The sequence below is a fragment of the Accipiter gentilis genome, chromosome 4 (genome assembly GCF_929443795.1).
Source record: "Accipiter gentilis chromosome 4, bAccGen1.1, whole genome shotgun sequence".
Taxonomy (NCBI): domain Eukaryota; kingdom Metazoa; phylum Chordata; class Aves; order Accipitriformes; family Accipitridae; genus Astur; species Astur gentilis.
The window spans coordinates 40,881,974-40,906,842 of NC_064883.1; the positions used below are offsets into that span (position 1 = coordinate 40,881,974).

The 24,869-nt window shown below is 39.4% G+C and overlaps 1 protein-coding gene across 2 annotated transcripts in view; it reads left to right on the plus strand.

Annotated features, from left to right (window-relative positions):
* XYLB (xylulokinase) overlaps positions 1 to 24,869 on the plus strand; it is an 87,604-nt gene that overhangs the window by 23,996 nt on the left and 38,739 nt on the right. For both annotated transcript variants that reach the window (XM_049798508.1, XM_049798507.1), the window contains exons 14-15: positions 1,679 to 1,752; positions 3,139 to 3,235. In XM_049798508.1, coding sequence (XP_049654465.1) covers positions 1,679 to 1,752; positions 3,139 to 3,235 — 171 coding nt within the window. The remainder of the gene's footprint in view (positions 1 to 1,678; positions 1,753 to 3,138; positions 3,236 to 24,869) is intronic.

Sequence of the window (24,869 nt, forward strand, 5' to 3'; positions counted from 1 at the left end):
TTAAGAACTGTAGGTAGCAAAGTTTTTAAATGTAGATATTTAAGCTATAGAAGACTTCACTCTTCAGGAAAGTGAATTTAAGAGTTTCTTGACACTGTGAGGTTAGCACTGGTTTTTAATTTTCAGAAGCTCTGTTATGTTTTCTGTCAAATCCAATCTCTATGGGGTATTAAAATGACCAGGAATCTCTTTTCACTAGAAGACAAATCAATTCGGGTGTTTCAGAAAATGGGGAGAAGTTATTCCGAAACTCAGAAGTCAGCCACTTTAGACAGTATTAAAAAAATTGGAAGTTGATGAAAATATTGTTACTGATTTGAAGGATACCAGGACACTGCCTTAAAGTTTAAAAATTTGTATTATAATATATTCACTTGGATATCTCAATCCTCTGTAAAATGGGTGTTTTGTGAAAGTCGTCGTTAATAACCTGTATGCTTGGATAACCTCTGGGTATACATGTAAAAATACAGTAATGTCCACAATCTGAGTTCCTGAGAGAAGCAGAGCAAAGAAGTAACTGGTTAGGCACCTTTCCTTGTGTCACTTGTACCCTGCACTCCCTTTCGTGTGAGAAGATGCCCCTGCAGAGGTTTGGAGATGGGCAAAGGCAGCTGCTAAGGTGAGGTTGGGATAATGAGTGTAACAGGGGCAGCAAATAGGGAAGGAGGAGGAGTGACTGGAATAGGTGTCCTGTTGCATCTGGGAGGTAACTGAGAAGGCTAATAAAACCAGCAAGTTTACCTGAAGACCTCATCTGTCAGATTCAAGGTGGCAGCAGGGTCAGAAAAGAAATTTTGGGACATACATCCTCCTGGCAGGGCCTGCAGATCTGTAACCCACAGTGTTTCTTACTGGCAGTTTTTTTGGAATGTTAAACTAAAAAGGTTATGTGTGCTAAAGCACGGTACTGTTTTGGGTTTTTTTTTGGCTAGTAATCATAGGGCTCCTAGGGGAGCATACTCTTGTTCCCAGGTCTGAACCTTAGAAACTCTCCTTAGTTTCTTAGCTATTCCTTTGAGTTTTTCTGTCCTCATTTTCTTTTTTTTTTTTTTTGGTCTCCTTTCTTGAATATCTTTTCTGACCAACCCTTCTTGCCATCAACACAAAAGAAATCTTTTTCACGCTTTTTGTCTAGCTGTCTACAAACCATTACTGCATTTCTTCAGATCTCGTCAAAACTATTCAGAGACCAGCTCTGCTTCATGACTTAAAATATCTGATGTTCTCTAATAAGCTCATGAAATCTAATCCAGTGCGTGAACTGTTCCAGTATTCCTGTACTCTTCTTACTAACTTAACCGTTTTTTCTGTTTTGTTTTTTTTCTTTCACCCTTGCATGCACTACTGAAACTATTTCTAGGATGTGTTATATATTACCTACTATTGCTTGTGTGTGTGTTCTGGTGGATATGTGCTTTTTGGTAGGCTTGGTGCTTATTATATTGTTTGGATGCATAAAACCAGACATGCTTAAATCCATATTGTTGTAAACTGAAAGTAGTTAAATTCAATAAATGTGTGGACTGAAATTGGTGAAGAAACAGGCTGTGTGGTGACTCAAATGTCTTTCCAAATACGTGATAAACATTTATTATAATTTTAGCTATGTGCTGAAATAAGATTTCAACTTTGGGCTAGGAGCAAACATGACGCTCTTTAATGTTCCTTGATGCAGGTTTCTACTTTGATGTGATGGAAATTACTCCTGAAGCAGTTGGGATTCACAGATTCAACAGAGACAACCAAAAGGTAGTAATAATCTAGTTAATGTCTCAAACCTTGAAGGAGTACTGTCAAGGCTTGAAATCTTTGCCATCATCTTTTTTGTTTTGTCTGAGATACTTGCTTTCAAGTTTCATTTATTGATGCAAGTCCCTGGGATGATTTTCATAAGGAAGTATTTGGTCTGTAGCTTGAGAATATCTACAGTGCAAAGTCTGAACTAGAACTTATATGGTGGTTTTTTGTGGAAATATTTCCTTTACTGGAAAATGTGGATTTACTGAAACCAACACTGGTTTTGAAACAGGATTAACTTTAAGCTTATTGAGAGTTTAGTACATTTACATGACTCAGTTCCCATCTTCTAAGTTTCAGACACACAGATAAGGATGTGTTGAAACTCTGGGCTATAATATTTTGTCTTTTATCTTGCACTAAATGTGGATGCAAAGTAAAGACCTCATTTTGCTGTCCTGCATGTGTTGGAGTAACCTACAAGCTACATAGTGGTATGTAAGTAAGCACAGGCTCAAGTCCAGTTGAAATTAAAATAGAAATTAGGTTATGGAAAAGAAAGTTCTTTGTATCTTTTTTTTTTTGAGGAATGGTTGTTGTTTAAACCTGGTTTAAACAATCTGGCTTTCTGGGTGGTACTGAAACTCAAGAGATGTCTTTGATCAGTCATGACTCTCAGTCGATTAGACCTCATCTAGGTGAACAGAGATTGATACTATCTTGTGTTTGCAGTGTAGCACTAGTCTCTTAAATGTTTGCTGTTTAAATGAATGCTTAATCACTTCTAGCTGTTCTACAAGTTGTAGGCACTTACTGTAGTGCGTGGAAAGATTAAACTTTTTGTGGAAGATTCTTTGTATTTGTTTGTAGTTCAATATTTTCCTACTTCTGTTGCCTTTCTTATATTCTAGTTGATGAAAGGACAGGAAAATTTTATGTATGGAAACTAAATAAATTAATGAAAAGATTACATGGTTTCACTTCTGTGCAGACAGAAATAGATCTAAAATTTTTGTGACACTGCTTAATGCATCTGAATTTTATCTACTTGCTTTAATTTTATATTTTCGAGATATTGATTCTTAAGCAGATTTGATGCTGGAAAATGCATAGAGAAGAGTTTACAACTTGCAGTAGAACCTTTTCCCATTGTGCATTGATTTCAAGTTTAATGGATTTGCCAACAGCACTGAGGTTATGGGTTGTGTTCTCTGTCATGAGTCTTCAGGTTCATCTTGTGCGTGTGAGTGAAGAAATGGGCCTAGTTGAAAGCAGACTTCAGGGTGAAGACAAGGATAGTCAACTATAAATCTGCCTTGCATTTTTAACCAGTCTCCAGCTTGGCATGTATACTGTGTAAGGTGCTTGTTAACTTAATGTATTCCCTCTTTGATACAGGTTTCAGACTTTCCAAAGGAGGTGGAAATACGAGCACTGATTGAAGGGCAGTTCATGGCCAAGAGGATTCATGCTGAAAAGCTGGGATATAAAGTCAGTAAGTATGATGAAAAGCTGCAGAATGAATGGCACTAGAGATCAAACACAAAGATAGGAGTCCCAACAGTAATGTCAGTATTGTGATTCTTGTCCTGCCTGATGGATACAGAAACTGGTATGAATTCTAAATTAGCCTTCTGGAAAAATTTTTGACGGTGTGTTGGGGGCAAGTTTTTGCAGATGTTAACTTTAGAAGGACCAGTGTTTTAAGTTTAAGATGACTTCTTTTTCAAGTATTCTTGCTATTTCATTGTTACCGAGCTGCATTGTCAATTTTTAAATAAGAGTTTGGGCTTCGATAGCTTGTTAAGTGAAAAGAAGACCAGCCTTCTGCCTAAAGCACAAGACTGTAACTCAGAAAATCTGAAATCTATGTTCAGTTCCTGGATCTGCCATAAGCTGGTCACTTACCCTTTCCCTCAGTTTTGTGTTAATAAAGCAGAACGCCTTTCCCTGTCTTGTGATTTAGAAAGCAAGAAATCCTGCTTCCTAGAATTTATAATATGAATAGTTTTTAGCACACTGGAACAACAAAGTCAGCCAGTATTTTACCTACAGAAGTGGGATCAGATCATTACTAGTTGTCCAATTCTACAAAAAGAATACAGGCAAGTTGATAAGATGTATTACTGGCGTTTTCTGTCAGTGTATCAGCCAGTGGCATCTTAACAAATACTGAATTAACTCATCTTGAAGGTTTTTAACCAATGTTTTATTTTTAAAAATCATATTGTTTTTATTTACATCCTGACCTCCTGCTTTACAAGCCATTGCTTGACTCCTACTTCCAGGCTTTTATCCATAATCATGAAGGATAGAATTCTTTTATTTTTTATTTTTAAGAGAGAACTCCATGAGATGAAAGTTGAGAAAATATAGATACTGGAACAAATCACAAAGTTTGGCAACACCGCCTCATAAATTTACACTGTAAAGGTTTTCCTGTTATATGTTTTCTTATATACTTGAAATCCTATTTATTTGGGGAGGTTATTTATGGAGACAGGCAGAGATTCAAATAGATCGTGTTTAAAATACCTGTTTATCCTTCATTCTTAGATTCTGCTGCACCAAAAGCTAGGCTTATATAGCCTAGAGAGCTCGTGGCTGGAGGGGCTACTTTTGCAGGCTGTACATGTCAGGCATTAGACAAACACCAGAGTGCGAGAACTATATAAGGTATCGGACAACTCTGACACAGAAACAAATGGGTAGAAATTATCTGTAAATACATTTAGGCTAAGTAGGGCAGCCAAAGACCTAACTAGTTTTAGGATGTGGCTTAAGAAGCGTTTTGTTGTTGTTGTGTTTTTTTTAATGCTATAGATGCCTACAGTAAAAAAGGAGATGGGTGTGATTGCATTGTGTTCCTGTACATTCGTTGAAACCTTGTATGATGTTGTTTTGTTGCATCCCAAGGGTCTTTTAGCTATTTGGTAACTAACAGATGAGTTGCTTTAAAAAAGAACTGCTGTATGTAGTGTAGGCTGTATGCATCTTCCACTTTTCCTTAGTAGTATCATTTAAATGTCATATTCTGTTATTTGTATAGTGATGGCAGGCTTACATCTGCATTTGTTGTGTGACAGCTCTGAAAACAGGGTGTGTTCTGAATGTGTTTCAGGGTATGGATGAGCATTGTGGGAATTACTCTGGTATTGCCAGACTTTCTCTTGTTTAATAGCTGCTGTATTTCAGGCTGCTTTTTTTTTTTGTTTTTAATGTGATTTAAAAGCTTATTTATCTTTTGGATGAAATATACAGTTGGGACCCTTGTTTTTATTCAATTCCTTTTAGGCCTTGTCTACATGGGGAACATACTTTGATTTTTCCAGGAATCAAGCTGATTTACATTCAGAAATATAATCACAGCAGTGTAAATCTTGGTTTTTTTTGGTTGTTGTTGTTGTTGTTTACACTAATGGGAGAATACAGTAATAACTGCTCACAAGATTTGGAAAGTTATATAATGACACCTTTTAAATTGATCTGTAACAGAAATTGAAGTGACATGGTCAGTCACAACAAACACTTTGCTATGGTGTTCTGAGGTTTGTGTGGTGCCATCTCAGTGGTGCAAATGAGTCGGAAACCTGGGTAAGAATTTCCCTAGCTCTGGCACCAAGGTTCCGGAAAATCATTTTGGCAGTCATGAACCTTCCTCTCTATTCTTGGTCCAAATGCAGTTTGGATGGCTATAATCTGAAAAGCAGCCGCGTATGTGGAAGAGAATTTTGTAAAAATAAATAAATAAAAATCTGTCATACAGAGTTCTTGGTTATGCACTGTGAACATGACAAACATTAGATAATCCCTTAGAATTTACTTTCAGTTAATGAATATATTATCTTGCTAGGAGCAGTATTTTGAATCCTTGGTCTAGCTAGCATTGCTGGAAGAAGTGCAATGATGCTGAAAGAGGGTTTTATATGTGAGGTTTTGTTCCCAGTTCGATGTGTCTGGTACATTATATATCTTATATAAATTACAAACAGGAGTTTAAAAAAACACTTAAAACATCTTTTCAGGTGCTGTTTGTGCTTGCCTGCAGGCATGTGCAAGGGTTTCAGTGCGGCTGGTGTACCAGTAGAGGGCAGGGGATTCTGTCTCATGATTTTCTTCTTTTAGGCTGGGATGGCTGTGTCAGCCTTGTTTTGAAAATGGCACAGGGTCACCAAATGATCCTTAGGAGAAAAGTTAAACCTTACATTAATCGTGATTTAAGGGGTTTAAAAGTGTGTGTCACTCTGTTCTAATTGCTCTAATCTTTCTCAATCAGATTTCGGGGGAAATCATTCAGTAACACCCTGTATCCTGTTTTGCTTATGTGCTTAAGGCGTGGATAGAGCGTTGTGATCTAGAAACAAACAAGTGAAGTTTGGTCTGTCCCTGTTGTTTACATCCTCTGATTCAGAGATTCATGCAGATAAGGTGAAGGTTTGCTGTTCTGCCTTTATTTTCCTGAATTTTGATTGTATCATAAACACCTTCTGTTTTGTCACTTCCTTCTTCTGCTTGCAGCCATCCCCTTTTGAAAGCCACACTCACAACTGGAGTTCACATGCTGGTCATACAGACATGCTTGCTGCATGGTTTGGGGACTCTCTGAACTCAAAACCATGGTACCTTTATGGAGAAATGACAGGGTCTGCAGCTCAGTGACACAGGTGATCACAGCAGCTATAAAGCTGTCAGTGGTTCAGCCTGATATGCCAGTATATACTTTAATGATCTTGATGATCACTTCAGAGTTGTTTCTATTTCTGACCAAGCAATCCTAAAGTTCATCCTAAAATTGACACTGAGGGGAGAATGTTGCAGTGGTCCTTGCTTGGACCTAGTGAAGCTGTACTGATGAAGACCCACAAAACTTACTATTCTTGGGAACAAAATCTACCCCTCTGCTCACTGATGGGTGAAGTAAATCTTGCCATCATGTATGTTATATACACTGAAGGAAAACAGCACACAGGTAGGGGTTCTAGTGGAGATCACACATGTAGTCAATAGATATTTAAATGATCTGCTGGTCTACAGTGTAGAAACCTTCATGTCAATGGTAATCTGAGCACTAAGTCTATACATACTGGGTCAGGTGTGTGCCAGAGTTGTGTTAAATAAGCTTTTGTGGGACTGCAGCAGGAATTAATAAATCCTGCCTTGTAGGTAAGCTGCTTATGTGGGGTGGGGTCTGTGTTGAAGCTGTTGAAGTCTTTAGACAGGGCTTTCTACCTTCAGGTTGTTGTGCCTATCAGTGAGTTCATAGCACTCCAGTTGCCTGATGTGCTGTTTGTGTCACATTTATATGTTTAGGAACCTGATTCTGCCACCTAACTGTCATCAGCAGGGGAAGATGGATAGAAGGTGCCACGTTTTACAAGCACAAGCTTTGTCCATAAAATCCTGTGTCTGTGTTTATTATGTAATTTACAGTTTCTTACATACATAAATCCATCACTTGCAAATAATGTTGGTGCCCTGAATTCTGCTGACTGTACTTGGTGCTTAAGTGCTGGCTGGGGTGACACAGGCGTGCCCATGGCTTTGTGCTGGTGTAAGAATGAGCCAGGGTTTTTCCTTAAGTGCTACATGTTACCAGTGTTTCAAATGTGTGAAAGTACATCTTTCTGATTGGATATACAACAGGATGCATTCTTAAACAAAACGGCAGTCCTGCAGTGCTAGGAAAAAAAGGGAAATGGCAGAGCATGCTGGGCCTGACTTCTCAGTGATTAGAGGGGGAACTTTATTTTCTGAAGAACTCAGTCTAAGATTACATGAGGGCAAACTCCAAGGTGCCAAATTTCCTTTTTCTTCAGGTGGTGTTTTCTTCTGATGCTCTTTTCAGCAGGTTTAAGGTAGCAACAATGTGTGACTTTGTCTGCGAGGAAGGCAGTCTGATGGAGCGAGGGGAGCTTGGAAAATATGGATTAGTATAACACGGAGCAGTTGTGTTTCATCATTCGTGTTGTCACGCGGAGGCACAGAAACCTGAAGGCAAGGCGTGAGGCTGTCACTTCACAGCAAAGTGTTGGTCCACTGGAGGATGAAGTGGCTCTGGCTTGGCAAGGCTAGATGCCACTGGTTCTCGGGACACTCTGGGGATGGCTTTGTGTCAGGCTATGAGACAGGTTTTTGTGCCGGTGGTTGTCTTTGACTGACTGGCTTCTGTGATTGTAGTCTCCAAAACTCTTATGAATTATCAGGAACGCTGGGGTACTTGTTCCATCAGTCGCCTTTGCCTTCACCGCTAACGTGTTTCTATGCCAGTTGTAGCAGTGTTTTGGCTGAAATGAGGAACACTGTGAGTGAGGCCATTTTGTAGTTGCATACAGATTAAATTGATGTTTATGCCCTGCGGGATTTAAATTTCTTAGAGAAATCAATACTAAAATGTTGTGTTGGTTTCGTGCTTGTCTCTTGCTGTTTGCTCCTAAGAGTGCTGATGGTGTTTCAGCAGCATGAGGGTGATGGCTTTGTTAGGGGCCTTTTGCTTCAGTAATTGAGTGAAAACAATTTAAAAATAATTAGAGGACAGTGCCCTTGATGGGAGGTTGAAGTCCTCTGTTTAAAATAATAGTGAATGGTGGTAACGGTCAGATTGGAACATGTAAGAAATAGTGATGGGGCAGAGCGTACCGCTTGGTATGCGGTACAAACAGATCATAAATACCCCTTGCCATTAGATCTTAAGCCTGTATTTTTGAGGGAGGAGTGTTGGCTCAAGAAATAGTTCCAAATTCATCAAAGGCAGGATCTTCCTCCCAGATAAGCCAGTGATTCTGTTGCAGAGGATATATGTATTTTCTGATGAAACTTCTGGTTGATAAGAGTGCCAGTGTGAGACGGGCAATACCTTGCCAAGAGCTTGACTGTATCCCCTCTTATTTTCCACAGAGCATCAGACTTCTATCACGTAGCAGAGCCTTCTAGGCACGATCAAGCAAGGCTTGGTTTTAAGCCAGTGATCTGGAGTGAAAGGTTGGTTAGCTTATTACCAATTCCCTGACCAAGTATTTTACAAAAAAGGGCTTTTGTTATTACTTGGCTCAGGAGAGTACAGTATTAGTTTAACTAATTTTTAAAAGGGTTAGATAAAATGTCTCTGAAGGAAATGACCTAATGTGCTATAAGGAAGCTGCTTACGTGCTCTAGAATTTTTCATGCAGTGGCTATTGTCTTGCTTTTATTTTGTTTTATTGTTGTTATACATATACAGGAAACACAATGAAGACAGAAAATCTGAAGAGTTAATAAAAAGATTGGAAGGGATACTATCTGTCTTTCTTTCCTGACACAGTGATAAAATGTTGTCATTGTTTAAACAATCGCTTTTAACGTTTGGTCAGCAAAAGACCAAGTATGTAAATGGTTCAATTCCTGTGCCCTCATGTTGGGAGAGATTGTTTATGACTGTTTCAGTGGATGTTCTGTTAAAGCAGTATTCAGAAAAATAGTCAAGCTGTCAGTTGGCTGGTTTTGTTAGAGCTTTGTGGATCTCTAGGAGCTGGGGACTTGGAGATCAGTTGGGTTATCTAATAAATCTCCTTTTATTGCTTGTTTTTTAAGACTGATCTACAGTTTTAAATCCAATTAGATTAGCAAGGGAATGACATGATTGCAGTCTATAAGTACCTTCTGGGGGAAAGAAAACTTGATAGTATAGGACTCTTGAGCCTTAGAGACAGAAACATTATGGTTCAATAACTGGAAGTTGAAAGTAGGCAAACCTCAAATGACAAGCAAGGTGCAGATTTTTAACAGAAACTGAAATCAGACCGTGCACCAATTGACAGTGGTGTAGTGAATTCTTTAGCACTGGCAGTTTTAAGAACAAGATTATTTTTTTTTTCTCCTAAAAACAGGTGCTCTGGTCCAAAGAGATCATTTATGTTATAGAAGGGTGAGTTCAAAGGATCAGAGTGGTCTGTTCTGTCTCAGACACATGGGAATCTGTAAGAGATGCCATTGCTAGGAAGCTTATCTGATTTCACAGCTATATATACATTGCTTTGTATTAATCATTTATACCAATAGCAGCTGCTGTTATCACTGTAAATGACGCCCTATTTTGATGATCATTCTGCTTGTAAAATACTACATTTACCTTAGCTGACACTTAGTGAAATGTTACATATATATTACTTTAAATCTTTCTTCCTGTGTCTTTCATTTTTGTTGCTCAAATGTGACAGGCCTGGAAGTGAACTCTAGTCAGCTCTCCCAAGATTTCCTAGTCCCTCCAGCTTTCTTTCCTTTTTTTCTGGTTTAAGGTTATCCAGCTTCTCTTACACATCTCATGTTATGAATCAGTTCTGAGCGCTAAGTGTCTCAATGCTTTCAGCTGCATCAACTCACATGCAGGGTTTTTAGGTGTTAACAGGAGTTCTACTAGAGAAGTCATTCTTTCCCTACCTACTCAATTTACCTGCACGTACAGAGATTTTTAGCTGTGATAGTGTTTGCATGAGATTAAACAAGACAGTTTTGCCTTACTTTAAAAGTAAGGATTATTGCCTAAGTTTTTACAAAAAATTTAAATATCTAAAGCTTTGGTTCCATCCAGACTTTGATTTCCAGAGGACAGCTACTCAGTGCTTACTCAGATTATCTCAAGAAAAAAATAAAGAGCCACCCCCCACATTTCTTGTTTAAGTAAAAACCAAATAAGAATTCATGTGTTTGTGGACAAGGGGAATTTTGCATTCTATAACTTTAATTCTTTTCAGAATTTATATATATAACTTTAATTCTTTCAGACATGAAAGAATTAATCTGGGCAGCTTTTTTTTTTTCTTATTTCTGGCCCGTGGTTTTCAAGAACGTACATGAAGGGTATTCTTTTTTTCCGCTTTTAAACTATGATGTTAGTTAGCCTGTATGTGGTGTGTCTAACTTACGCACTAGCAAAGGTGTGCATGGTGCATGTAAAATGACAGGTCTGAGCCCCAAGGCTTTCACGATGTCAGTTTAGTCCAAGTGTAAAGGGTGGCAAAGGATGGGAAGTTCATGAAAAATAAGCTTCAAGTGCAGTATGTACTTCTAAAGTTCTCTCTCTGACGTAAGAACAGAAATTTTTTAGCTTTGCACTTGGAGGCTGGAATTTGGGATCAGTGACAAGACTGACCAGAAGAAGAAAAATCAGATGTGTGGAAGAGTGAGATTAGAGCATCCACAGAATTAAGTCTCTTAATGGTATGGTAGGTGACATGAAATTCCTGATCCCCATTTCTGGACAGTGATACCATTTTTCTCTTTGATGTTCAAAGGGCTGGACTTGACAGTCTTTTTTACAGTGGCCTTCAGCTCATCAGTGCTACACTCTTCCTTGTTGGAAAATCTGAAGAATGGTTGAAAGAACACAAAGAAAAAGTTTGCTTGAAATTGTCTTTTTCCAACTGCACTTACAGTGATTGTACAGCATCAGACAGACTTAAAGTAAAACTAAAATCAGGAGTACCTGCTGAGCATTGTGCATCAATTATTACTCAAGTAGAGAGCGAATTTCAAAACGGCCACTTCTCTACCACTTCTGTTGGTTTTAAAGTATTTGTCTTCCATTTGACAATATTTGAAGCTTAATAGGAAATTGCAAGGAATCCTGAAAGCTGGAAATTTGAAATTAAAAATAGAAGTATGTATATACATCCAAGCAAAGGGTGGGTTTAAGACACTATTAATAATAAAACCATCACAAAGTGAAATAGTTCTTTAGAGGATACCTCTACTGCAGATAACTGCACTTGTCAATCTTTATCTGAAATGTTACTGAAGTGTGGCTTAACTCTTAATGTTTCACCTATGGGTGTGCCTATCTCAGTTGATTCTTCTGAAACATGTAATTATTAGATGTTTTCAGAAGTTCTGGTGGATGGAAGTTCAATTGGCCCCTGTTTGTAGAAATCAGCCAGCATCTTCCTAAAATATAAATCTGTGTGCGTTTGTATTTCCACTTTTGCAGTAACACTAAGTGAAAGATAATGGCTGCATAGGAATTTGAATGGGCTGAATGGTCTGCCTGAAAAACTCCACTAGAAGGTGTTTGGTGTGTGCAAACACATAATACTGAATTATTTCTTTTTACAAGGCAACAATATTGCCAAAGGTAGCCATACTAAACAATGCATATTCATTATAGAAGTAGTATCAAATGCCAGTATTATTTTGGACAACAAATGAACTGACTTGGAAATATGTTCAATTTACTTAGCCTAAAGTTGGTAGCCAAAGGTTCAGTGTACTTGCGTATCTATTCAATGTACTCCATCATTGATAGCAGCTTTCTTCAGGGTTTCTCATGTCTTGTTTTCAACAGGTTAAGGTCACTTTTGCTACATTTCAAATATGGGCTTTGTTGGTAGAGGACTTTGGATCTTAGAGGTATCCATGTGCTGAAGGAAGGCTTCTGGGGGCTCTATTCCAGCACATCCTGGGCTGCCCCCTCTGTGTTTCCAGGACTGGGTCACTCAGTTCCTTCCCTCTCCATTGCTGGTATCTATTACTGAACAGGTGAATGTCAGTATTTAACTGTACATAGCAATTTCCATGTATGCATCTCAAGAAGTAATTACAGAAAGCTGGAGGACACTCAGCATTGTTACAAATCAGCAAAGTGTTTCAGTCCTCTCAGTGGCCAACTTAAAACATACAAAACAGCAGAAAACGTTGTGTATTAGTCTGTGTAGCAGCAGCCCTGTGAGTAGCATCGGAATGAAGATGGTCACTGGTCACAGAGCTGGAGGCATTTTGAAGGATATTTTCAAAAGCATTCACTCTGTTCACTCAAGGTGCTCTTGATCTTTTTCCTTGGTGTTTATTCTGGTCAAAAATGAACTTTTTGTTATTTTGAAGTAGTTCTAATTATAATAGTAATACAAATGTACAAGTGGAGAGCTGCTTGAGTAACCTCTTCAAATTAAGTGCACTTCTAGTTAAATGACTTAAGTTTACCTGCAAGTGAACACTTAAGCTGCAGAGAAAGTGATACAAAGCTTTGTATTTCATACCTAATTTTGTCTATGAACATAAAAGCCTGGTACCCACTGAAATGCAGGTGAACATCTGAAGCCATTGTTTTTAAGGGTGACACATTAGAATAAAAAATTGCTGGCATATCTATTTGAAAAGGTGGAATTGTGTTTTTAAGTAAACTCCAAGTACTCAGGACCTAGTGGCTCCTTGTTTATTTTTCTGTTTTAAATTCCTTTTTTATTCATTACTTCAAGGTATTAAATTCTTTCAACTAAAGTAACTGCTATGAGCTGTGATAGAGGTCAGTGCAAATTTCAGATGTTATCTAGGCTGTTACTTACAAGCGTAATCACTGCAAGGGCGTTCCTGTTGATTTCAAGTGTTGCCATTTGCATGAATAAGGGTTAATCATGAGAACCAGGAGAGTGCGGGACTATAACCCTTATTTCCAGCCCTTGTTATATGCTTGAAAATAAGCCAGATAGCTCTTCAGAGGCCTGACCATTTAACCATTTTTCACTTTAACCAAGGGACTAAACTGAGAGTGAGCAGTTCCAGTTTAGAGAGGCCTCAGCACCTTGGATCTGCCTCCTCTGTACATCCTTCTGTCTGGCCTGATGGCATGTCCAAAACCCCAAAATCAGTTGCACGTTCCAGGAGACTACAAAAATATGTTGAGGGCTGAGGTCAGGTGTGTTCTGCTGGTTAAACCAAGAAAGTTTTATGTAGATAAGTTTTTGTTTACACACATGCACACTTACACACTATATATATATGTATATTAATGCATGTATCATTTAGGGGATGGGAGGCAAAACTGGAGATTTGCAGAAGCCTTTTGGTTATTATAACTGACTTACGAAATGAATTATTTTCTCTGAGTAGTCACTCATGTGTAAGCGCCTGCTACATGTGGAGATGCAGAAGATGTCTCGTAAAACTGTTGTGGCTTGGGTAACTCGTGTGTCTGATGCTTAGGAGCAATACCACAAATGTATGGGAGAGGTGATCTAATGGATAGTATATACCTAAGAGCTCCACATAAAAGGCTCAAAGAACAATTATCTAAGTTGGATGCAGTGTTTTAAAAACAGCTTCATCCATTTTCCTGCCATTTTTTGTGCTTTTCCTCTAAATAACTCTAATGTATAGTAATTAATTGCTTGAAATAATACCAATAAATCTAACAAGGTTTGTCTAAAGCTTGACTGCACAGAGGAAACTTCATGTTTGTTTCAGTGGTGAGAGAAAAAATAATTTACTGAAAATATTAAGAAAGCGAATATTAATTTAGATGGAACTTAATGAAATCTTTAATGGCTTTTAAAAATTATTTTCCTTAGATTTTAATTTGAATTAAATCATTACTATTGTTAAATTAGTTAAACACTAAATTAAGAAATGCAAATGAAGTGAGCCCAAAATCCAATGTGGTTATTGTTTTTATTGATATATGTAGGCTAGTGGTGTGGAGCAAATTCCAATTATATCTGATCTGTTATTTGCAGTACAAGTTCCTGACTCTTCATTAAGTATAATACATTAGATTAAATGCTTTGCTCAATAAGAGCTTGGAAAATACCAGTATTACAATAAACCTCTTGCTGCTTTTGCCTCTTTGTCTGGGCTGTTAGCACTGTGTACAATGAAGACTTCAAGGCTTTCTAGTTTAAGTTTTAAAATCTTGCCCAGCTGTGATCATCAGAGAAAGATAAATGTAAACTTTAGGTAGCATAGTCACAGGAGACCCAGGAGCGAGGGAGAGTTGCTAAAGGCAACTCCATTACATACATGAGTTCACCTGAATAAATGTTCAGTGGCTTCTGCTATGCTAACTTTAAATACTAGTAGCTAGCGAGGAAAATGCTAGTTGCACATGCTAGATCTCCCTACATGATTAAAACATCCAAAATAAAGGAAGCATGTCTTCAAGTATCAGAACTAGATTATTCCAAGTTGTTCTTTATCCTTTGGTTTATATTTTTATAAAATGCTGTATCCTAAATTGACTGAAATCAGTAGAAATCTAGGTAGGAAAATGTATATGCCGTTTTGGGCTTGTCTGCTTTGCACAGCCAAGGTACTCGTCTGTGTAAAAGCTCCTTTTTCATTTCTAAGTTGTTATTTTTTCCTTGGAAGCCATTCAGGAAGGTGAAATCAAGCTATCTAGCTGCCAAAGCTGCCTGTAGCTACCCTGTGACAGTCCCAGGTGGAGAGGGGACACCGTAACTGTGAGTATGCCTTGCTGCGTGACTGGCCCACGCAGCCCTGGGCAAGCCAGGCACGCATGGTGGTACCGTGTTCCCCAGCTGTGGCTGGTTTGTGCCTGTGCCGCTGCATCCATCCTGGTGCTGGATAAGATAGTGGGGTTTCTCTGGTGTCCTCCAGAGCTCCTGTTTGAGCTGCTGGAGGAATTGTGTTATTCTGTAGCGTGGAAGAACTTGCCTGTCCTGTTGAGCCCCCATGCAGAAGTGTTCTTAGCTTGCCAGTACAGTAGTATAAAATACTTTCAGCTCTGCATGCTCCTCATTTCAATTTATTCTAGCGGTGTCAAGCCACATGTCCAGCGCGAGTGGATGAGCTGCTTCTGCTCTAGCTGCTCTGCGTTTACAGCGGGTGTAGAGAGAAAACATGAGACCTCTTCACTGTTTTAGAACCTTCTGGAAGGCCCTTCAGTGAGGAATCCGTGCAAGTGGGATGCTGCCAGAGAAGTGGTGACAGGTGATGTTTACAGCAGTTCCTCTCATTTCAATGTATGTACGTTTGTTTGGTTTTTTTCCCTCCCAGTATATGAGGTAAGCAGCGCTAGTAGCTTCATAATCATCCATGTGAGTAAAACTGATTTAGCTTCAGTCAATAGTTAACGTTTTCCTTGCAGGATAATTGTTGGAGTTGATGTGATGGAGGCTTGTGAGGTAATTACTGTTCTGTTTTACCCTAACGTGGTAGGCAAAGCAAGTGTATCCAAAGTGCTAGCTGGCTTTGGGAGATAGGATTCCAATGCTGGCGTTATGTTGTTTGCGATGTCTGTGTCTACAGGGGGAGTATGTGGCAGAGTTAGGACAAGACATTGAGCACTGAGCATGAGTGTCAGCCTTTTCACCCTGTGTGTCCAGGGAAACTTCTGCCCATTCTACCCCACATATGGGAAACCAGTCTTTTTTCCCTGCACTCTCTTGGTCCTCCTCCTCTCAGTTTCTCCGAGTTCTGGATCAACCTGCATTCAGAGCCATTCAAAATGGTTCTGTGAAGGCATTGAAAGAGACTGTAATGTTTCGTTACTGGAATGAATGAAAAAAACCCCCTCTTTCCTGCGTCATGATGAGGAGGACCTCATGGTATTTGCCATGTTGCTTTGTTTCATGCATTTGACTGCTCGGTAACTGCTACCATACAGTTAGCAAAATGCTTCCCTTTCTTGATGCTTTCCTCCCATGCCTGTCATTGCACAAATCCTTGGAGTGTGGTTCCAGAATGTCCCCCTGAAACATTTTTGTCTGTTAGTGTAGTCTATTCATGCTGCTCCATTCCCATGGTTATCAGAATCCCTGTTTGTGCCTAGACTAAAAATGAGACTATTTTAGCTCAAAAACCTCTCGTATGTTATGCTGGGTTTGTTGGTGAGGTGATGCCAGCTATCAAGTGCCTCCTTGTAGTGGTGGCATGTTGATGAGGAGTTTCTGGGTTGCAGAGAGATCTTTACCTTGCAGGAGATGTCTTGTGGTTTTGAGGCTGACATTTTCGGGCTTCTCTTCTGGAAGGTTTTTGAAAATGCTCTGACATAGATGTTTTCAGGTGCTTCTTCCAAACTTAGGGGTGTTTTTGCCACACTGTGATCAGAGGATAACTAGACTTCCAGAACGATCATCTGGCCATCTAGCACCATGTTGCAATGGCACCATCTGGTACTCACTTAACTGAATTGAATGGTGTGGCACTGCAGCAATCTGCAAAGAATGAGGATCTCCGTATCCAGGGAGAGCAAACAGTAGTTTGTTTGCAATGCATACTAGTTAAATGGGAATCAGTTATGGAGAAGTCCTGGAAGCACTAGCATGGAGGAAAGGTGGGTTGGTATTGAACTTTAAGGTTTGACCATGCTGCACAACAGGAGCTTTTATTGCTTCCTTCTGCAAAACAGACTGGTTTCAGGTGGCTGAAGTGGTTTGTAGGCTATGACCCAGCCCAGGCAATCAAGCCCAGTATCAATGAAAATACAGGTGTTATGAATAGTGGGGATAAGCAGTGCTGGATTAGAATATAAATCTTAATCAGGATTAAGCCACAGCAAATATGTACCTATGGAGCAGAATGTGCTGTATGAATAGGAAACAAGCTAGTTAAACAGATTCCATAATTTCAGAGATGGCTCTGCTTCAGTCCCTTAAGTGGTTGTACCCTTTTACACTCCAAGGAGAATTCTTACTGCACTGAGGATGAAGCTTTTCTTTGAAATCAAATTTGTTCATTGGCTTGCGACTGAGGAAAACTTGCTGCAGGATTTGTGCAGGATTCACTCACCCCATCGGAAATTCTGTCAGGGCTGAGATGAAATGTGAGCAGGAGGAAGAACCATGTAACGGTACAGGCTCATCTGTTTTCACATGAATACATTAGAGCAAAATCTCACTTTCATGAATCAGCATTTCCTTTGTCAATATCTTTCAATATTAAACAGTAAGGTGACACCAGGATTACATTGGAGGAAAAGTAAATTAAACTGCAACAAAAGATTCTTGAGAGTAAATTGACACTTCAGGTCTTGATTCATGGTTCAGCTACGGAACAGCATGGCAATAACTGTTTCCTTCCCACCATGTTTTAAATAATTTTTTAACTGAGAGTTAAAAGGGACATTTCCAGATCCTTAGTGGATACCAGCTCATCCAAATCCCACACTGCATTGAGAAATGATTCCCTTACTCCCTTCCGTGTTTTCTGAAAATTGTAATGCTCATTCAGTTTGCCAAGACATGGAGCATATACTAGTGCACTTCCCTTGTTGCCTAGAAAGAAAATAGCTGATGTTTTAGTATCCTCATGTGCTGAGATGTCATATTCTTCAGCTGAAGTGCAGTGTTTCCTCCTCTTCCTTCTTGCCAAATCCATTTTGTGTTTTTACACATTAACCTCTTCCTGACATAGTGCCACTCATGCATGAAAAGACCAAGTGCTTCTAGGTTGCAAGCGCAGCAGTTGCCTAGTATGTTAGGCTTGACAAGGATTCAAAGGAAATATACAAGTTTATGAATGTTATTAATAATTCTAATAAATAATCCTGAGGAAGTTATTTTGGAATGCATATTTTAGTGAAAAAGCTGTCTTTAAAGCTTCTGAAACTGGTGTTTAAATTACATAGGTGTCCTGCTATTCTGATCTTAATGGCAGAAATTATTTTACCTTGAGACATGCTTGGTTCATATCCATAAGTATTCATGGGTTTACATACATAGAAATACATGCACTTCCTTGACTTGTCAGTTTAGTGGCACCTCCTCCCTCACACATACTTGTGTAGGTCTTGTAGGCTCTTTGGGGGGGGGGGGGGGGGGGGGGAAAGTTTCCTGTGTTCTTTCACTTGGCATTACTGGTTCAGACAGCCAATCCTGAAATGCTTCTGTCTGCTTTAAAAGTTCACAGAAAATTTAGAAGGCAAACAAAAACCAAGAGAGAACATACTTTCTGGAGGATCAGTGGTGGAAATTGCAATTGCTTCTTTAGTTGCAGAACAGGTTCTGCACAAACAGCAGCAGTGAAAGCTTTCCTACCCTTCAATCCCAGCTCTGACTTAAGAAAGCACCTTTAGAAGAAAATGTATGTATTTTTATATAAATGGGCTTTATCTCTAGTCCAGCCAAATTTTTGGGGGTCTAGATTTAAATACAGACATTGTCATCTCATTGATTTGTTGATGCTAGTGATGCTACTTGTGTTTAAGCATGCTCTGAAGGGGTTTCCTAAGTTCCTAGCTTTAATTTTTCACCTCCTGCTGAGAGCCAGCAAGGAAACTGAGTCATGTCATTTGTGACCTAGTGTGTTCTTAGCAATTCCTAGCAGAAGTCCCTTTAGACAGGGACATGTGGCTTGGGCCAAGTTTCTCAGAACAGACAACTATTAGCAGAGACCTCCAGTGTGTTAGTCACTGTGAATATAAACATTGAGAAAGGTCTTATGATATAATGAGAAAAGGCTAAAGAGGTGAGCTGTGCATCACACTACTTCATCCAATGTACACCTAATCCCGTGTTACACGTTCAACTCTATCTCCAGGCTTATCCTCTGATACGATGATGAGAAGCTCATGCATGTGACTTGAATAAATCATGTAAGTTGCATGTTAAGCAGAGGAATAGTCTGTCGGGAGCCTCATCAAATTCAATAAGGAAAAACATCAAGTCTTGCACCTGGGGCACATAAACTCCTTGCATTGATAAGAATCTGGGGGGAAGTTCTGCTGAAAAGGACGGGGGGGATCTAGCTAAAAATGAGCCAGCCGTGTGTCCTTGCAGCAAGGAAGGCTGACAGCATACAGGCTGTACCGACAGGAGCACAGCCGGGCAACTGAAGGAAGTGAATTATGGTCCTTGATTCAGCAGCCCATTAGATCACATCTGGAGTATTGCACCTGGTTTGGGGCCCCTTAATGTGAGAAATGCACTGATAAACTGGACCAAGTGCCGTGGAGGGCCACCAAGATGCTTGGAGGTTGGAGGACCTGCCCTGAGCAGAGAGGCTGGGGGAGCTGGGCTAGTTGAGCCTGGAGAGGAGGAGGCTTCAGGGGGACCTAATGGCAGCCTGCTGAGGTGCACAGCAGAAGAATGCGAGGCAATGTCCATAAATCGCTAGATGCGAGTTTCTAATGGGTTATACAAAAGAAAATTTTCACAGGGTGGAGTATAAATATAGAGAATTTTATTAGTGGGCTCTTGGTAACTGGAGGTCTTGAAACCTTGCCTCAGAAATGTAGCAAGACAAGGCTCATTTTATGTTGTTCTCCTTCTGAGTAAGGTGGCATGTTGACCTAGTTCTGTCACTCTGCAGTCACGAGCCAATTGGATCCCTCAGCTGCCACCCCATCTCATTTTGCCTCATTTGGACAGATAGAGCTAATTACAAGTAGGTACTCTATCCAAATTTTTACGGTTTAATTTACAGCATGATGAACAGAGTCAGTGATGGAGATGCAACCAAGGAAGTGGAGGGGTGCTCTGACCTTGTCACTCAGATGGATGTGGAGACATACTGCTCTTTTCCCAGATGGCTCTTGAGTTTTACAGAAAGTCAGTGACATGTTTAATTACTTCTGACAAATAGAGAATGCTTTCTCTTTTAGCTGTATTGTGTTATGCCCTTCATGACAGTGGAAAAAGGCAAAGCAGCATCTTGACTGGCCACCCTTTGAGTAGGATGTTATGGACTGAACGTCTCAGGGTTGAAGTACAGGCTTTCAGCTCCCCTTGACTCTTGGTGCTGTCAGGATTAGAAATGCCTGATGCAAGAAAGTGCTTGGGTACCTCTGAGGTCAATGAAACTTAAATGTGTGCCCAAGTAACGTTCTGCAAAGAGATGTTTTCTCAGCAATCAAGATGTAGTTTACCTGCTATATGGCATTTGATAACTCTTGTTAAACAGAGAAGATTAATTTGAAATTGCATTAGGATGTGGAAAAAAAGGTCAAGATTGTTGCAGTCTCCTGAATTATGATAAATATAATTAAGGTTGTAAGACTTTTGTCTTCTCATTACTTTTAAAACAAACACATTGAGAGGGGGAAATGGCTATACTTGGAAATTTAGAGCTGGTACAATCAAATGTCTGTTTGCAACATTTGAAGGTGCCTTATTTGTTGGCTTGATGGTGAAATTTTAAACACTCAAGGTAAAATACTTCCATGTATTTTGTGATAGGGGAATGAAAAATGTGCAAGGTGTGTCTTCCCCACTGAAAATTCTTTTGGACCACCTCTGGTTTGACCTGATTTTCAGGCTTTCATTCAAAAGTGGCAGAGAATTAAGGGGAGGTTCTTTCAAGAGCGCTTGAGGCTGAAACAGTTATGGTGCTGTCGGTGAAGGTAAGAATGGCTATCCTGAGTCAGGCCGAAGGGCCAGCTAGGCTAGAGTCTTCCTCTGACGGTGGCCAGTCTCTAATACCAAGCAAGGCTTGGACAGCTATTATATTCTCCCAGCCTGCACCAGTCTGCAGTTCAGCAACTTCCCGACCCTGAGGTTTTATTATTTAACAGTTGTTGACAGACTTTTTCGCATGAACCTCTCTAATCGCTTTTTAAAAGCATGTAGGTTTTTGGCACCCATGGTATCCTGTAGCACTGAGCACTTCAGCTGAGCTGTGCATTGTGTGAGAAGTCCCTATTTCTGGTTTGTGTTGAGCATGTCTCCTGATAATTTGATTTGCTCCTTGGTAGATTTTGTACTATGAGAAATAGCGAATAATTATTCTGTATTTATCTTCTCTTTAACTGCTTGTGCTTGCTGGCTTCCCCCGGTATATGTTTAGCCATTTCTTTTCTTGGCTGAAGAATTGTAATCAAGACTTACTCATGTCTCATTGGAAGCTGTCCCACACCTTTGATCAACCTTGTTGTGCCTCTCTATATTGTTTCCATTTTTATTATGTTCTTTTTGAGATGTAGGACTGGTGCTGCACTGAGTATTCAAGCAGACACTAACCTTTTATTTAAAAGGTGGCATGATACTGTTTCTGGTTTTATTCCTTTTATAAAAATTTTAGTGTACTTGCTTTTTCAATTTTTGAGTAGTGATCTGATATTTTCATGAAATTATTAAAATTTGCCATGCTTTACTCAAAGATAGTACTTCAGAGCCAGTTGGGTGTGCAAATTTAGGTCTTCTTTTCATGTACGTCAACATTCAATGTAATCAACATTGAATTTCATCTGCCATTTTGCTTCTTATCCTGTCTCTATCATGAGAAAAGTCTGTAACACCTCGGGGTTGGCTTTCTTGTCTCATTCTCTGCCCTTTCCCACGTTACTTGTGATCACCTTTCACTACTGAAAACCGATCACTTACTCCTACTGTTTGTTTCATGTCTTTTTAAAAAATGATCATTAATTTGTAACACCACTTCCATTCTTGTCCTTTGGCAGCCTTCTTTCTACAAGAATCTTTGGTGAAGGACCTTGTCGAAAAACCTGTTGGAAATCCATGTTTATGCTTGTGTAAAGCAATTGGGTCAGAGACTCCTTTTCAGATCTGTCTGGCAGGACTTTCCATTACAAAAGGCACCGAGTCTTCCCCATTAAATCACATTTGTCAAAGTATCTAATGATTCTGATTTTGCAGTGCTTCCTGCCGATTAGCCGAGTATGGATCTCTGTTATTGAAAGCTCCCCATGTCCAGCTGGGAGCCCATTTTGATAGCTGGCATTGTGTTTGTCACCAACACGCCTCTGGCACTAAGGCAATTTTAAGCAAGAGGTTATGTTTTCCACAGGTAATGCTATAACAATTTGGCACTTCATTTATACACAACTTTTGCATGGGTAGCATAGGATTTGTTCTAAAACATCCCTTGTTGACACCTCAGTCTGGAACAGGCCCTCCAACACATCCCAAATTCTTAATTGTCCTTGAACAGTCTCAGTGGTAGTTATGAGTATTCTAGGCTTTTTGGCTGCTGCCTTTAAATTCTTTTTAATGTGCTTTGTCCTTTTTATGTTATTGCACTTTGCTGACATGATGTATTTTTGCTGTGGATTGATTATTTATTTTAATTGATTGGCATTTCATAGATCAATTTATCTTAATAGAATCATAGACTAGTTTGGGTTGGAAGGGACCTTTAAAGGTCACCTAGTCCAACCCCCCTGCAATGAGCAGGGACATCTTCAACTAGATCAGGTTGCTCAGAGCCCCGTCCGACCTGACCTGGAATGTTTCCAGGGATGGAGCATCTACCACCTCTCTGGGCAACCTGTGCTAGTGTTTCACCACCCTCATCGTAAAACATTTCTTCCTTAAATCTAGTCTAAGTCTGCCTTCTTTTAGTTTAAAACCATTGCCCCTTGTCCTATCGTGACAGGCCCTACTAAAAAGTCTGTCCCCATCTTTCTCACAAGCCCCCTTTAAGTACTGAAAGGTTGAAATAAGGTGTTCCCAGAGCCTTCTCTTCTCCAGGCTGAACAACCTCAACTTAATAGTTCATGGTAGCTGTTACAGAGTGGTTCTTCAGTAGTAACTTTCTGAACCCATGTGTTTTCTGCTTAAGATACCACAGGTCAGAAGTTGCTGCTTTTTTTCTAGGGTTCTTGAGGAGTTGTAGCATAAAGCATATTTAAGTATGATGTTTCCCCTAAGTCATATAGAGATGACTGTAGTACCTCATTGTTACTGTATTGTCTGTCCAGGCAGTCTCTCCCATCTCTTTGTGTGTGTTTTACTCATTGTTGTTGTTCTGGACAAGTAGTCTGTTGTATGGTCCCCATATTGATGTGGTATTCAAACCATATGGATTATGTTACAAGTTGGTACAATTAACTTGCTTGTCTGCTCTGACTTCTGGTTTTCATGAATGTATAGCAACACTCACTGCTGTGGTTTTCCTATATCATTGCAACATAATTTGTTCTTTTATTTTATAGCATGTAATGATTGTCTGCCTTTCACCAGTATGCTGCTTCTGTCAATATCGTCATTGAAAGCTAGACATTTTTAGGTTTTCTATCTTATTTTTTTGATTTCTAGTTTCAGTATAGCAGCACTTCTACACTTGGATCAGTAGCTTATTTTTTGTGCTATGATTAAAATGGAATTATTTCTTCTTTGTGGTTTCTTGTTCAGATTTATTAATGTCTGCCCTATCTTTTATTTATAGATACAAAGTTTTAATGATTTCAGCCCTAGAAAATGTGTCATGTCCATTTGTGCCAACCTTACTGCACTTCTTAGATTGAACATTCTCCTGTAACATTATTAATTGTAAATGCCAGTAGTCTGGTACCAGCTTGATTTAGATGAAAACCATCTTTCCTGTATAAGCAGCCTTTCTTCCAAAAGCTACTGCAGTTCCTACTGAATCAAAATTTAATAGTTAAAACTCACATTTGTGAGAGGAGTGTTATGCCAGCGTGGGGTTATTTTGAAAATCATAACCGAAAGATTTAATAGACTTTATTGATGGAAAGAGATTTGTTAGACTAGATAAAATGTTTGGTTTACTGTAAATCTGCGGATACTGAAAATGCGGAGTGGTAGTTGCCAAAGCAATAGGCATTCAGGTAGTAGCTATGACTTTGGAAGGACTAAGCTATAAAAGATTATTTTCTTCTACCTTTGAGTTGGCACAAGACATTCAGAATCCTCAGCAGAGGGGAGAATCAGGCTAATAAAGGTGGATGCATGGTGTATGGCTAGGATTTGGTTGTAGGAGTTTGAAAGTTGAAGACAGTAAGCTAAGCAGCTTAACATCTTCAGAATAAGAGGGAGTGAAGCTTGTAAGTGCGTCAAGCTGTTTGCTTAGATCTAGACTAAGGAGCTTAAGTAGCTTATAACACCACAAGCTCACTAGCTCCGGAGGAAGGGACTTACAAGCTGTGCAACAGCTATACTTCAAAGGCCTTACAAGTCCCACTGATGAAGCCTGCAGGGCTTCTAGAGAGCATGTCAAGTAAATCTGTCCGTCTGTCTGTGTCTCTGCAGTATCCAAGTGCTTCCTTTTGTTTCCTCCTTATAAAGTTACAGGCAACTCTCCTCCCTGGAGTTATCACAATGTTAAATACCAGGCATTTTAAAATAAGGAGGTTCTCAAAATTAATTTAGGCATGTCCTTTATACATATTATGTCCTCCTTTTCCTCACTAAAAAATCATACTATTATGTATGCTAGGATGTACAATTTTTTTCTGATGACATGTTGTATGAGGAACTTGAAAAGGATGAAGAGCCCCTTGCCTTGATAGTAGGGGATAGAAAATTATCTCAACTGTATAGCTGTAAATTAGCTATCTTTGGGGTCTTCATCTTTAAATGTGTTTGTTTCTTGTTGAAGTCTTTAAGACTAGATCATCACAAGTTGTGAAGTTGTACTGTATTGCTATGGTCCCATCCAATTCCCATTGAAATCAGTTGGCTTACTTGGGTTCAAAGGCTCCTGCAGAGATGACTACATTCACAAACTTTTGC